The 15,406-nt window shown below is 42.1% G+C and overlaps 1 protein-coding gene across 1 annotated transcript in view; it reads left to right on the top strand.

The window, feature by feature from the left end:
- The window catches only part of LOC101859283 (rho-related GTP-binding protein RhoN), a 61,011-nt gene extending 49,424 nt beyond the window's left edge, over nucleotides 1–11,587 (top strand). Inside the window, exons 4-6 of the mRNA XM_005089011.3 lie at nucleotides 3,414–3,523; nucleotides 4,345–4,476; nucleotides 9,724–11,587. Of these exons, the coding sequence (XP_005089068.1) occupies nucleotides 3,414–3,523; nucleotides 4,345–4,476; nucleotides 9,724–10,056 (575 nt within the window). The 3' untranslated portion in view covers nucleotides 10,057–11,587. The remainder of the gene's footprint in view (nucleotides 1–3,413; nucleotides 3,524–4,344; nucleotides 4,477–9,723) is intronic.
- The last annotated feature ends 3,819 nt before the right edge of the window (nucleotides 11,588–15,406 follow it).

Below are 15,406 nucleotides of genomic sequence, written 5' to 3'. Positions count from 1 at the left end.
AGAGAGAGAGAGAGAGAGAGCGATAGATACAGAGATGTGTGTGTGGGGGGGTGGGGGTGCTTGCATGAGACAAACGTTCAGTAATATTCATACTATTTCATTTCAACCATAATATATCACACCACCAATATAATATAAAGGAAATCGCATTCTATCTCTATTTCTATGTAGTCACACAAATCGAAACATGAGGTGTTGCAACATTCTGTAGTCTGTCAACCTTCCTCCTTTGTGCACCCACGTGGCTCATACTTATTCAAATGAATACGAGTTCTATAGTTATGAAATTATGCATTTTTAGAACAAAACTCCCACCCACACCCCTTTTTTCTGAGGGATAAAGCACTCATTTGCATTTTTATTGCAACATTTAATCTTTCTTATGGGGGCATTCAACTATTATTCTGTCTGTTTGAAATGATAATGCTAATGGAATTTGCGGGTTAATTATGAAAAATTAACACGAAACTTTTGGTGTAAGTTAAAAAAAAGTCGCGCCCACATAGATTTATTATTGTCCATTGAAAAAAGTAGAAGACATGAAGACTATATGCTCGATTAATTTTTTAATTCTTATTTTTTGACGAACAAAGTCGACAATAAAGTTGAAAAGTTCTTTGGCATACATTGTTTTCTATGGAGATTATGCACATAATTTTTGATGCGCGAAAATTATGTACTCTGAAACGTCATCACTATGTCTTAGGCTACACCTCAAGTTAGAGCTGGGCAATGAGTCGCTTTAACAAAATCCGGATAATATGTTAGTGCACCTCTTCGGCAAATAATATGATAGAACCGCTTCTGCAAATGGGTTAGAACCACTTCGACAAACGGGTTAGCATCACTTCAACAAATGAGTACACCCACTTCGGCAAGCAGGTCAGGAAAGTGAGTTAAAAGTCTGAATTCGAACAGTGTTTCATTGCTAATTATCCGGTTATTCGGATAGATTATCCGGATTTTGCCCACCTCTACCTCAAGTACTTATTTTTTTTTACCCTTCGTTTTCGTTTAAAGTATTTGTTTTGTGATGCATACTGTAGTTCTTACATAGCTGGAACCCATTAAAAATAATATTTGATACAGCTGAAGCATGGCCACAGACTAATACAATTCGAAAAATACAGAATGTTTTAATCATTAGATGTGTCAGTTGGCCGTCTGAATGAACAGCTGCCAAATTAAGAGGAGCGAAATGTCTCAAAATGATGCGAGTTACGCACGTGTGCAAGCCGCAAACAGAGAGGTGTACTCAAAAAGTGGCCCTGGTCGTGATGTTTACCCATGTGGCGTGCAATTTAAATAGGCTAGCTGTAAGAGTTTTATAATCGCTCCAGATCTGTTCTGCTTCGACGCAACGTCGTAATACATGTATATTTATTTGAGTTTTTTTGGGATTTTTTTAAACCACGTCCTGTAGACAGTCGACACGCTCTTGCTCTTGTTCATTCATTGCCGCACACAGAAACACATAGAGCCCCAGACATGCTGCAGCTGATGACATGTGACGAGTGGTTCAAATGGCTCTCATGTGACAGTCGTCTTTAATGTCAATATGTTGCTTCTCTTTTGCCTTCACTACTTTAAAAACCAGAACTGAGAACAGGCAACACACAAGAAGTTGACATACTGGCCGCCTCTCCGACTCCATTCAGATCAAGAACATGTGGGACAAAGTATAAACTTGCCTGCCTAAAATAACATTTCCCTGGCCTTCAACGTTTAACGAGCTTTAAGGGTTTAAAAAAGATTAAGGGCGATCACAAAAACGTCGTTAGCTAAGAACACAATGAATGCCACCCCCGCGAACAGCAAACTCTGCCAACTTTTACCGTGCGCTGTGAATTAAGTGTTCTCTCGTGTGGACACATTCTGCACACGCGCTCATTCAGGACGACACGTCCGGGCATGTTTTTCAACATGGGCCCGAAGAAAAGGCTCTGAGAAAATAAGACTGATTTATTGCGCTAACAAAGCAAAAAATAAAAGTCTTGACGGCTATTAAAGCAAGAGAGCGGAAGTGTTTATGGGATCGTAGCCCCCAGCAAGACTCCCTGTCGTGGATAGATCAGCGGTTTCCAGACATTGCCTCAGGGCCTCCGAGGTATTTGGCGATCGAGCAGCAGCTGACCAGTGCTGGTCAAGCCAAAATTCTGGACCCGATCACCGCCCGGTGGGGTCTCTCGGCCAGATCGTGTCGCAGTCTTAATCTTGGCACGGCAGCCTGGCGCCACGTGTTTACCTTCCAGTGACAGTGGCTTCTACCCTGTTTGTCTTTTGGGCCTGTGTGGACTCGTCCTACGTTTACGTTTTACAGCTTATTTTCAGCACGATTTCTATAATTATAAAATGCAATTTTAGAACAAACTCCCACCCCCTTTCTTTTTTTCTGATGGATGAGGCTCTCGTTTGCATTTCTATTGCAGCATTTAGCTCTTTAAGGACCTAGCGGTTAGGTAATAATGTGCGATCAGCAGATCAAAAGCGGACAGAGATAATCATGTCTGATCAGCATAATATTATTATTATTATATTGTGAAACATCATATTATACAAATCAGAAACACGACGAATGTGTCTATTTTACAGTATGCAGGTTGTTTTGACTGCCTTTTGAATTTTCAGGTGAAGAGAACAAGATTGAAAAATCCTTATGAATAACAAGTTAGGGTTATTTTGTAAAGTGCTGCAAAACAGCGAGCATTTAATCGTTGTTATAATGAAAATTCCCGTCACCAGTGAGTGAAACAGTTCAATATCTGCGTCTACATTGTCCCGTCCTTTTCATATTATGGAGTTCACTAGAGGGTCGGTAATCGGAACAAAGGGCAGGCCGATGGCAATCATATTATGCGGCCCCCTCACTCTCTCTCTCTCTCTCTCTCTCTCTCTCTCTCTCCTTAATATTTACCTTTCATACCCCCCCACCATTTTTTTTCTTCTTTTTTTTTCTTTCCCCACTGAATTCTCGCCTTCTCTGATTTGTTGGGTGCCCCCCCCGCGCGCGCTTTACGAATTTTGTATTTCGTATTTTATTAATTTGCTCAGGATCCTGAGACTACATTGGATTGAATTAAAAAAACCAACAACCAACAATACCCCCCCAAACCCCCCCCCCCCCCCCCCCCCCCCCACAAAAACAACCAACAAACAAAACATTTCTTCACAAAAAACAGTGTGTTTGCTGAATTTGTCTATACAAAAAAAAATGCTGTTGCTTTTGTGTGTGCTTTTGTTTGTTTTGTTTTTGTTTTTTGCTTTTTGCTATCTTTAATGCTGGGGGTCCATGATCGCCCACGCCAGTCGGCAAGGCAACGGATGATGATGAATGCGGAAAAACTGCTCTAAGTTATACAGGCTTTTTGAATGACGTCAAATTAATGTGGGGGTTTATTTTTTGTCCTTTGCAGGTGATGTGGGGTATGATCGGGTCCGGCCGTTGTCCTACACTGAGGCAGACCTGGTCATCATCTGTTTTGCCATCGACCGGCCAGAGTCCATGGAGGAAGTGGTCGCAAAGGTAGACAGGAAGGAATTGACTCCTTCATTTTTCTTTTTCTTTTTTAAATATACATGTTCCTCCTTATTTAGGGCACTGATTCCCCGTGCAGACGTTAAAAACGTTTTAGAGTGTAGTTGTTTTATGCCCCCATTGATATCATGATCAAACCGTTTGGGAGGCGGGCTTCCATACTATTTAAAACAAGAATGTTTTAGAATGAATGTAGTTGTTTTATGACGCCATTGATTTGATTAAACCGTTTGAATGGTTGGTTGGCGGGTGCTCCTGTGTGGTTTGCTTCTTCTTTCCTCTCAAACATCTGTCGTTATTATCTCTCCTTCTTCTTTTTTGTCTTTGTTACTCTCTTGTAACATTTCTATTCTCCGGCACTTTTTATATGACCTTATTGTGTTGCAAGTGCCGTAAAACTCTTACTAAAACTTAAAAAAAAACATTTGAGAGGCAGGCTTCAACCCCGCCTGCCTGTCAGTTCCGACCTGGGCTGAGAGGGATGCAACATTCCAGCAGAAAGATGGAGATATATGTACTTAATAAGTGTTCTTTCCTCACAAGAATTGAACTCAGGTCTTCTGTCATTCCTTCTTTGGGCGCAATTAGTTTTGTCGTCCAAGTTTACAGCATCACAAACTTCCCTATAAATACACTCATGTATAGCCTCTTGCGTACACACACACACACACACACACACACACACACACACACACACACACACACACACACACACATATATATATATAATAAAACACTAAACTGTGTAGAAATGAGAGTGTAGTCTGACACCCCCCCCCCCTCATACCCACCCATCTTTGTGTCCCCAGTGGTACCCAGAGGTCAAAGAACACTGTCCCAACCAGCCGGTCATGCTCGTGGGCTGCAAGTCGGACATGCGCAGTGAGATTCGGGCCATGCCTCCGGGCAGACGCCGGCCGGAGTTTGTCACCTATGATCAGGTACGTCACACAGTCCAGTTCTTGTTGTTGTTTTTTTTAAAATTTTCTTTTATTTGTTTTGTTTGCTTGTTTTTTTTCGACTGCTTAGATATAGTGCGCTATTTTGAATGAAAAAAAATAACCTGATGTATTGCAGAGTTTTACAGTGCGTGGTTGGAGGGTGCTCTGGTGTGGTTTGCTACTTATTTCCTATATCAACCATCTATCGTCCTTTAAAAAAATAAAAATATCTCCTCCTTCTATTTTGCGTTTGTTTCTCCCTTGTAACACACCTAATCTTCGGCACTTATATGACGTTATAGTGTTGCACGTGCCGTAAAACCCTTACTTTAAAAAAAAGTTCTTCACAGAGCAGTCGATTTTTTTGTTGATGTTTCTTTTTTGGGGGGTGGGGGTTGGACCGGGGGGGGGGGGGGTGTTCCATTGGGGTTGGGTGTGGGTAAGGGGTGGGGGTTAGTGTCAGTTCACTCTGTAATGGTCTGCTCCCTTCTTCAAACGTGATCCTGTGGGTGGTTGGCGGGTGCTCGAGTGTGGTTTGCTTGTTCTTTCCTATCAAACATCTATCGTCCTTAGCTCCCCTCCTCCTCCTTCTTTTTATATTTGTTACTCTCTTGTAACACCTCTAATCTTCTGGCACTCATATGGCCTTATGCAGCTGCGAGCGCCGTAATACCTCTACTAAAACAAAGCAAAACGTGATCCTGTCGAAATCTGGTCGTTGTCTCGCAGTCTCGGCGGGTACCTCAATTAGTTAGCAATTTTGCATGACAGACCAAAAGTTACATAGTAGGCTATGTTGTAAAAAGCTAGGAAAGCACTTTTCTATGGACATACTTTGTAGTGACGTCTATCTCTCTTCTTCTTTTCATACTTTTTTTCCGTTTACTAAAGTCCTTATATGACCTTATTGTGTTGCAAGTGCCGTAAAACTCTTACTAAAACCAAAGTCCTTTCCAACCACCCGCTATTATGTGCAGCGAATGGTTTCATTTAATGCAATATTTCGTGTTTCTATTCTCTTTCAGGATTTTTTCCTTCTGCTTCTTGTTTCTTAAGTTCCCTTCTTTTCTCTCGTCTTTTTCTCCCTACGATTTAGATTTTCCTTTTTTTTTGGTGGGATTTTGTTGTGCTAAGTTGTCACTCCTTCATCAGTCGAACAGAATGGCACGGTTTTGTGTGCTTTCTGTCTGTCTATCCGTTGATTGGTTAATCATTTTCGTTTCGTACGTAGCTCGGAGCTTGACGTTGAGAAGGCTTGACGTAGTGGGATTGGGGGGAGGGGGGTGTCTTCGAGGGCTGCATCTGTGAAACGCACAAGTGGAGCTGAAAAACGCATACTAGACACCAAATCACGGTCCTCAGCAGTAAAGTTCTTGTGTTAGCTGCTTCTCAACTCAATTCACGCTCAGACCGTGACATCGCCTACCTTTGTGGTGCTTGGCAGGTGGCGTTGAAGAAAAGGTAGCGCACTGCTGCCGGAGGTGGAATGTCTTGTAAAGTTGTTAATTTGACGCTGGCAGGTGTTTTGAATCTTTTATTTCTTTCCCTTTGAGTTGGGAGACAATCGTTACAATAAGTAGAGCTATTTGAAGAGTGGAGTTGCTTATTACCCCCCCCCTAGTTCATATCAGAGTACCTACACATTAAACACGGTAGTTCATATCAGAGTACCTACTCATCTTTGCTGACAGACAGACAGACAGACAGACAGACAGACAGACAGACAGACAGACAGACAGACAGACAGACAGACAGACAGACAGACAGACAGACAGACAGACAGACAGACAGACAGACAGACAGACAGACAGACAGACAGACAGACAGACAGAGGGTGCAGAGAGAGAGAGAGAGAGAGAGAGAGACAGAGACAGAGACAGAGACAGAGAGAGAGAGACAGAGAGAGAGGGAGAGAGACAGACAGACAGACAGACAGACAGACAGACAGACAGACAGACAGACAGACAGACAGACAGACAGACAGACAGACAGACAGACAGAGACAGAGAGTGAGGGCGTAGAGCTTTCTGAAATGATGCTCTTTGTGTACTTTTGTTTTCACACGTGTTGACGGTAATTACTGAGCTCTGATTTTTCCCCGTTGAGGACTGTATGGGGTATATCCAATTCCGTTTTCCCGCTGTGGCAGTCAACAGACTGGGCTGATCATGATCGATGGTGCAGACGCGGTGGAGGGAAAAATATATGAAAAAACCCAACCCGGTAGCCTTCTTTGTTTGTTTGGTTTTTTTTTAAACTTCGGGGGAAGCTGTGAGGTGGAAGGGTATTCTTGCCAGAAGTGGTTTTGTTTTCACGTGGGCGGTTGGCGGGTGCTCTTGTGTGGTTTGTTCTTTCGTTTCTACCAAACGTCTATATCGTCCAGATCTCCCCTCCTTTTTTGTGTTTGTTACCTCTAAATCTTCGGCACTTATATGACCTTATTGTATTGCAAGTGCCGTAAAACTGTTACTAAAACTAAAATGCACAGTAACATTAGTACATCTTGGCCACGCCGTGTCAGCGGCTGGATGGCCTGTCGAGGTCGTTACTCGAGATAATGAGGAGAGTCCTTCAGGGGATGTTTGCGTCGGGAGTTATCAGTTTTTATCCAACTTAAGACCCGAGACATTCCCTGTCTTGACGCCTGTTTCGCTGTCTAGTGTTTGTCTTGACTGTCGGTCACGGTAGGGGGAAACTGGCAACTAAATATTCTACGTTGTCACTCTAGCGAGAGAATGAGGAGTAATTGGTCGTCTTTAAGGATAAGCGGGCTAACCCAGATTTCGGGGGTTTCCAGAAATCTGGACCTACACCAAAAGTGGGCATTTCCCTACCTAAAGGAGAAGTTTGGTGACATTGGTGTGTATATTTGTTTGGTTATAGAGAAAACTCTTCTTGTCTTTTAAAGAAAGTGAACAAGGGGCAAAAACTTTGCCTTTGATTTTCTCAAAACAGCATTTTTGGGGATAGCCCCCTGGTGCTTAAAAGCGACCAATTGTACGCCTTTAGAGCCTAGAGGTCTCACATGGTAGGTCAAGACACGGGAATATCGTTCCGAGTTTCTTTCTCTATAGATTCTTGAGTAAACGTCTACTGCAGCTCTCTATTTGGAACTTAAACTCTCGTAAAATGATCTACTTCGCGTATCGGGGGGCCCTCCATTTTTTGTTGTTGAGCCAATACAGAGGTAGCTGTAGTTTATGATTGGTTGTATGTGTTCCGTACCTTGGAGAAGTAGCGAGAGTTTGGAGGTGACAGCGGACGTCTGTTTGGCAAATTTGGTGGAGTTAGTTGATCGTGTGGAGGGGTTAAGCGGGTGGTGTCGGCGCTGATAACGCAGAGAGCGGAAGAGTGGGCCCCCTGCTGAGCTAATGATTTGTCGCACAGAGATAGTAGCGATATGACATTATGACATACAGAGACTTCACCCCCCTCCCCCCTTAATTAAAGAAAACCCAAACCCAAACAAAATAAAATAAGACAACCCCCAACCCCCTCTCCCCATCTCTCTCTCTTGCAAAGTGGGGTGGGGGTTCTCGGGCACAGGCTGTTAAATGACGGTAAAAATGATATAGTATTTTGAAGATTTTCTAAATAATATCTTGATATATTGTGATGTGTAGGCGAAATACTTTAAGCTATGGATGAATGTGGGTCCCTTTTAAAAACAGTGTTGGGGTGATTGAATAATGGTCTTCCTATTTTAACTTCCTTCCCTTATCGAGTCCGGCTCTCACTAGGCCTTTGAGAGATTTTTAAAACTCAAAGAAAACCTTTAATCAAAATGCAGGACCCCCCCCCCTTCCTCTTTGTGGGTTTAAGTCTGGTTTGTCCTCACCCCAACCTAGCATGATGCCAAATGAGCTAAAGGATCAGAGTTTATCGTTTACTTTCTTACTTTGTTAGTGTGCTGAGTTGAAAAGAAGCACTCGTGCACAAAATTAATGGGGAGAAAAGAGGAACAGTGAAAACACCAACACTAAAATAGGGTGGTCCCGTGGTAAGGTTATAGAGATGCAGGTACAGTACCGAGGGCTATGAACGGCGTGCTCTTACCGTCTCCAATTTTTTTTCTGCCTCAAACCAAAGCAGATTGGACAAAACTAGAATCGTGATGACTCAGGTTTTTCCTGAGTAGGTCAATGGGTTCGTTTCTCCCACGTCTCGTGGTGGCAGAGGCAATCTGTTAGGTCAAGCCGCCGATGTCAAACAAGGTCTGATTCCGTGAAAGGTTACACAACTATTGACACTAATCCTTTTACATGGCCTTGACATTTTCTTTCCTTCTCATTCATTGCCTGGTCTTTGGGTATCTTTGTCTGGCCTGATTGAAATGTCTACCTGATTAGGGTCCCCCGCTAAGCTTACGCTGTGTGTATCTTTGTACGTGTAGTTCGTTTGCTGTGTCACTCTTACATGAATGGCTTTAACTAAATTTATATAACAGATGTTGATGTCAGCACTATGAAGATTCTTTTGCCATCCTTTTGGTTTGTTTTCCATGCACTTGTTTGCGCAGCGGGTCGGTGGACGTCGCAGGTTACAGGCTGCGGTTCCCAATATTATGTAACCCCCCCCCTCCCAGGTATTTGTTTTGCTTTGTTCGTTTGGGTAAAGAGCGCAGTAATGGCCATAAAGTCCTGGGAAACAGTTTTTAAAAAAAAGACCAGACAGAAACAGCAGGGGGAAAGTAAGAAAAAAATAGGACCTCCGAGTGGCGTCCTCCAACCACCCGCTCCCCCAGGTAAAAAAAAGAAACCCAACAGAATATAAATAACACACAAAAAAAAGAAAGAAGGGGGGGCAGAGGTGGAGTGATGGTGGTGTCATCATGACCCTCTCGTCATTTCTGTTATTCACATTATAAAGTAAAGTTGTTCCCGCATCCGACCCGGGCATTGGGGATTGCCTTGTTAGTGGGACAACTTCCTGGGCCTTCAGCATATTATTATTCTGGTAGGGTGGCCAGTTCCTTTCCACGCCGCCTTTACTTCCCCAACTCGAAGTCAGGTACCCATTACTGCTGGGTGAGCAGGAGGGGGCGAAAAAATGTGTATCTGAACCGAGGCTCCAACCCGGACTTTCTGCTCTGGAGACGAGCGCACTGACCGCTCCGCCACTGCACTCTCATTCACATAATGTACTTGCCTTATTCAGAACTCTTTTCATCTTTGGAAGTATTATTATTATGTATTGTATAAAGATGACTAAAAAATAAAAAATAACAGTGATTTTGACGTTTTCCAGGGGTTGAAGACGGCCAAATACATCGGTGCCCTCGTGTACTCGGAGACGTCTGCCAAGAACTCGGCGCGCAGTGTCTGTGACGTCATGGAGGTGGCGGCACTGTCATCTGCTGGTGCAAAGAGTGGGTGCTCCTTCACGGCCAGCGGCAGCAGCGGCACCACCACCACCACCAGCAACAGCAGCACCGGCAGCAGCGCCAACAGCAACAGCAGCGCAGACAGCCCCAACTTTCGCCGGCAACGATCCTTCATCCGAAGAAAGCGGTTTACAGGGATGAACGAGGCTAAAGTCCATTTGAGGAAAGAGGCGGCCAAGAGTTGTGTGGTCATGTGACTTGTTCAAAGGTCAAAACGTTGAGGATATGAACGTGTAGTGACTGAATTCCTTCTCAGCTAAGGCCTACGTTGAATCAGTCGTAGAAGGCAGATGAAATTTTTCCTGTATGAGAAGAGGCCGGTTTGTTTTGATCCTCGGAGCGAGGACTGATCCCCCCCCTCCCTTCCCTCTAGTCAGGTGGTGACTTTCGAAAGAAGGATGGAGTATGACTGTGTGAAGAGAGGATGACATTATGAAAGAAATCAGAAACTTTGACACGCAGGTGTGCGTTTCCTCACAACAGCGGAATGTGCTCCTTGTTAATGTCCTAAAAGACAGGGAGACTCACAGGAAAAATGTGACAGCTAGACTCATTGTTTCTGATATTTCTGGTGTAAGAAACTCAGCTGTTGTCACGTTTTTTTCAAAGATGTACACAAAACACATTTCGCTCTTTGAAAAGTAGTGGGAAATACATATTATAACTGAAACGGAACTGTATAAACCAGCATTCCCCAACCAAAGAAAGTAATAGCTTGCATTAGTCCTGACATTATGGAAAGCTGAAAATTGAAGAGCTCCTGAGAAAAGGGAGCGAAAATTTTCTGCTTTCACTTTCGTTATAGTAGAGGACAGTGCTTTCAGGCTCTTGGTATAAATTTTTTGGTTAAACGTTGTAATGCCTGATGGATTGACTTTGTTCTTATTTATGGAGAAAGTGCTTCCCTTAACATCAGAGAACAAAATATTTATTTATGTTCCTTCACATATCAAGGCATACACCTTAATTGACATATTGAAATTAAATTGCTCACGTATTTTTTTTTCTCCTGGAGGTTAGCTATGTTGTGAGGTTAATGCCCTCTTAGTTCAAGGGAAGATTTTGTGTTTATAATGGTTCCCCAGAGCAGAGTGAGACCACATGCTTTAAGCTGTTGAAGTGTAGCTTCCTCATATTTCCTGAATGCTTAATACCTGTTGCAATAATATAATAAGGTATCTGTGTCACTCATCTGATGCAACGCACTGACTTTGCCCTATCTTCTTACACTTGTACATACAAATGACAAAGTTTGCTGCTTTCTCTCCCGACAGTATTATGGTACACACCTTGCAACATGTTTGTCTCCCATCTCCACTCGGGTCCCACATGGGTCCCAGTAGGAGACTTACATTGGTCATGTACAGTTTTCAACCCTTTATTTATTTCTACAGTGCTACATGCTGCTAGTCTTAACCTAAGATTATGATATAATCTCACTGACTGTTTTGTCGTACCTCACTCAGATTGATGGATCTTCAGAACTTTGTTTATTTGTACTAACAACCATCCCCCATGTTCTCAGGGGTGAAGTGTTTTGTTCGTGATTTTCCCGTGGGGTTGGGCTTTCTCTGAATTTAGGAACCCTGTAATTGCTTCTATGTTAATTTTTTTTTCTTCCCCCCCCCCCACCCTTGAATTTTAAGTGCGACCCGTTTTCTGGGGAAAGTGTCAGAGTGATGTAGTGGTTATAGAAACCCCTCTCTTTGTAATCCAGAGGGGTGCGTATGCCAATCACTGCTAGTGCTAGAGTTCCCCAATTCTTTCTAAAAATGGAAGTTTCCAAGGCTGTCTTATAACATGCAGTGGCTCAGCCTTTCGGGGACAAATGTTAAAATGCAAATGCTGGGTCTTGAAAAATTGATTCACCGGTTGCTTATTGAAATTGAAAGGACATTACACATAACCACTACTCCTTTTGTGAACGCTCACAGACTTTTGATGTCAGTCCATTGTTAATTCTCTGGAGAGAAGTTGTCATGGCTACTTAAGATTCTGTGCGGTTCACCAGATAGGGAGGATAGATCTCATGTGGTATGCCCTTATGTTTATGTCGTATTCTCAAGTAATGAAGTATGTTCTGTCTGTTTTAAAATTGCTACTCCTTCTCTTGTGCTTCTGAAGAAATGTGTACCAAGTGTTGTGGAGCTATCAGATTTCCTCAACTAACTCAATTAGCTTTCAAGTTTTAGCATAATACAAATATGTAATAATTGTATACTATAGCAATATTTTTAAAAGGTTTGAAATGTGACAGACTCCACAAAATTTTGGCAAAAGCAGAGTTTGAAGTCCAAAGACCATTGAATTATGAAACTTCTCAAAAGTGTACTCAGTGCATGGAATGCTTTGTTGTATTCATATTTTTACAATTAATTCAGCAAATCATATTTTTGCTTTGAATGTCTGAGTGATAGATTGTCTTTGGCACTTTGCACATTTTGTTTTTGTTTTGTGATGACAGAACTCTCATGTTTTGCCTTAAGAATGTGGAGCTGTAGCTTACATTGTCACAAGCAATCCTGGTTTAACCGAATACGTACATCGTGTTTCACTATCGTATCCCTACGACGTGGGGAACTCTGTTTCACCACTTTCCAAAGAGAAAACTTACTCGATAATCCGATCTGTATGCTTTGCATAGCAGTCTGTCAAAATTATTTTTTGAGAAATACTGAAAGTTTCAAAGAGATCTTCATTCTATAAGTTTTCTCAAATGTGAAGAATTCAACCCCGGGGGTACAAAATGACCCCAGTGGGGTACGGATAGGATTAATGAAGCATTTGTTTTCTTGACATTTGCACAGCTCTCTTTGATGGAGAGTAAAGATAAAACTAAAACATTGCTTACGATTCAATCGAGCCCATTCAGTAGTGTCTTGCTTTGTCAGCCAATTCATGATATATTGTGCCCCCTATTGTTAACAGATATTGCAAATTAATGTTCACACGATAAAAAAAGTGTGACATGTAAGACACAAATGATAAGCTGTTGCTGCAATGGAAACCCATGAGACATAGCAGCCAGTCTGTGAATATATCTTTATATACCCAGAGCTCAAAGGTTCAAGGGGTTCTGTCACTAATGATTCTCGGTGACACCCCCCCCCCCCCCCTCCCCCCCCCGGCAGTAAAAAGTCAACCAAACACGCAACTTACATTTATTGATTTAAAGAAGGATGAATCATTTCAGTAGGATCCTTTTCTTGACTTTCACTGAAACAAAATTTTGTTACATGTATTCGCATAAGATTTTGTCACTGTATGGGATTTCTCTTATGTTCAGATGAAGAGGAACTTTTAGCCAGTGAGAATTTTTCTGTTGAGGATGTGACAGACATTTTTTCACCCTACTGAATGTTTTACTGCTTTTATGCGGACATCGTCCTGATTTGAGACTGTGAAGATATCTCAAAGACATGTTTGCAGCTGTCCCAGGACACTAGAACATAAGAGGGATATGTTTGTAATGGTGCCTGGGGCAATGTACTCCTGGTAATTTGAATCTGTGAGGGTTCACAGATGTTGTTGGTGTCTTTGAATGTGAGTGTGGTTGTGTGTATTGAGAGAGAAAGAGAGAGAGAGAGATAGATAGAGAGAGAGAGAGAGAGAGAGAGAGAGAGAGAGAGAGAGAGAGAGAGAGATGAAGAATGAAAAGTATTTACTGTTGAAGTGAACCTATGGACACTTGCAAAGGGAAAGAGGATGTGAGACTGATTTCTCCGAGTTCTGTGTGTGTGTGTTGCTATGAAGTGTGTCGCTCAGTTTCACAATTAAATGTCTTTCATTGTGGATGTTATGCGAAAGATGCCACATGATGTGCTGCAATTAGAATCACCTGTATAACTTGTAAATAGAATGATGTTTTTTTACCCTCTTGTCAATGAATCAATGGATAATTTATGACTTTCTTTTCAAATTGAATAAATGAGGAAGATCTCTCAAAGAAAAGGATATGTGTTGTGCACTCTGTTGTTTCTTTAATTTGAAATTTTCTTAAAGATTATGATGATTCATCACCATGTCTGTTGTAAAATGTGCTCAAGTTACCTGTGCTTTTTCACTGCTTCAATTTAATACAGTGGAGTCCACTTATAACGAGTCCTGAAACAACAAGAAGTCTGTTATAAAGACACTATTCTAAAACCCCGTTTTTTTCCCTTCTTTATCTTTGTAAATAAAATACTGCTATAGCATAATCGGACAAACACGGGAGTCGGTTATAGCGGAATATTGCTGCTGCTGTGCACAGCGCACAGGCCAGTTATACATATAAACCTCGCCAGTTGAGAAACTTGTTGGTGATCTAGCGAAACCATCAACTTCTTGAGCGAAACAAAGAATAGGAGAGCCCACGTTTGCCAACAATGAAGGCCGGAGCGAATGAGTGATAGGCCAGCCTAGTCTAGATTATCTAGGCCTACCCATGCCCTCACTTCTCCGATGCGGGGATAGAGAGGTCACAATGCTGTGATGGATGGAGTGAATGTGTAGTAACGTGCGCAAGCAGACGAAACACACAACGGGGTGTGGTGGGGTGGGGGACAACACAGTTCTTTCTGATCGCCAACGCCGTGCTGTCAACATCGCTTGAGAAAGAAACCCGATTCAATTTTTGATTAAGTAAGACCTAGAGGTCATTTTGAACAATGTCATCATCAGGGCAGATAACAAAAAGAAATAAACAGAACACCAAACTGATAGATTAGGCCTACTTTTTAATTTTTCCATTGAATTTTTTTACTGGATTCCTTAAAACGAGAATCCTGGTATAACGGACATTTCGCACCGGTCCCCTACGTCTCGTTATAAAAGGATTCCACTGTACAAAAACATAGAAACAGGCACAAATACAGATGTCAGTATAAAAATCTGTTTTCAAGTTCTACATTTTTAAGTTCACAAACAAGAAACCCCGAAAACGTAATTATTAACTAAAACTTTTTAATTAAAATCCAGAAGTCTGAACATGTTGTCAAATAAGTTTTAAAAAAAAATTTGCTCCACAAATGACCAGTTTTTATCATAATTCAAAGAATAATTTTACTGGAAAACTGTACATATTCAGCAAGGAAGGGCATTCTGGAATAAAAAATGCAACACAACATCTCAAGATTTTCCAATTAAAACAGAATTTACACCAAAATAACAACAAAGAATGTCTGCTCAAATTCAAATGTGGTAGCTGTAACAACACCATCACCCCCTCTCCCCACACACACGTGCACACACAAGCACACACACACAGACAGACACACACACATACACAAACACACGCAAACGCACATGTGCATACATGCACAACAGAGTTCAATTATTTTGCACGTACATGATGCATCTTTCGATTGGACATGGTTTTTCAAATTGTCTGCTCACAAAGTCATGAAGAACCAGCAGTCAACTAACCCTGAGATCTAACAGGGTGTGGTTAGCTGTGTGATTCTCGGGAAAGTAGTCGAGTACGGTTGACATTGAAGAAACCAAGGACAGGCCGAGGCGTGAGCCACGGACTTTTGAAGACTGCGTGAGTAGCGGTCGAGGCGCAGC

This window comes from Aplysia californica, unplaced genomic scaffold (assembly GCF_000002075.1).
Source record: "Aplysia californica isolate F4 #8 unplaced genomic scaffold, AplCal3.0 scaffold00002, whole genome shotgun sequence".
Lineage (NCBI taxonomy): Eukaryota > Metazoa > Mollusca > Gastropoda > Aplysiida > Aplysiidae > Aplysia > Aplysia californica.
The sequence above is the reverse complement of the archived record's forward strand: the minus strand, read 5'-3'. Positions and strand labels throughout refer to the sequence as shown.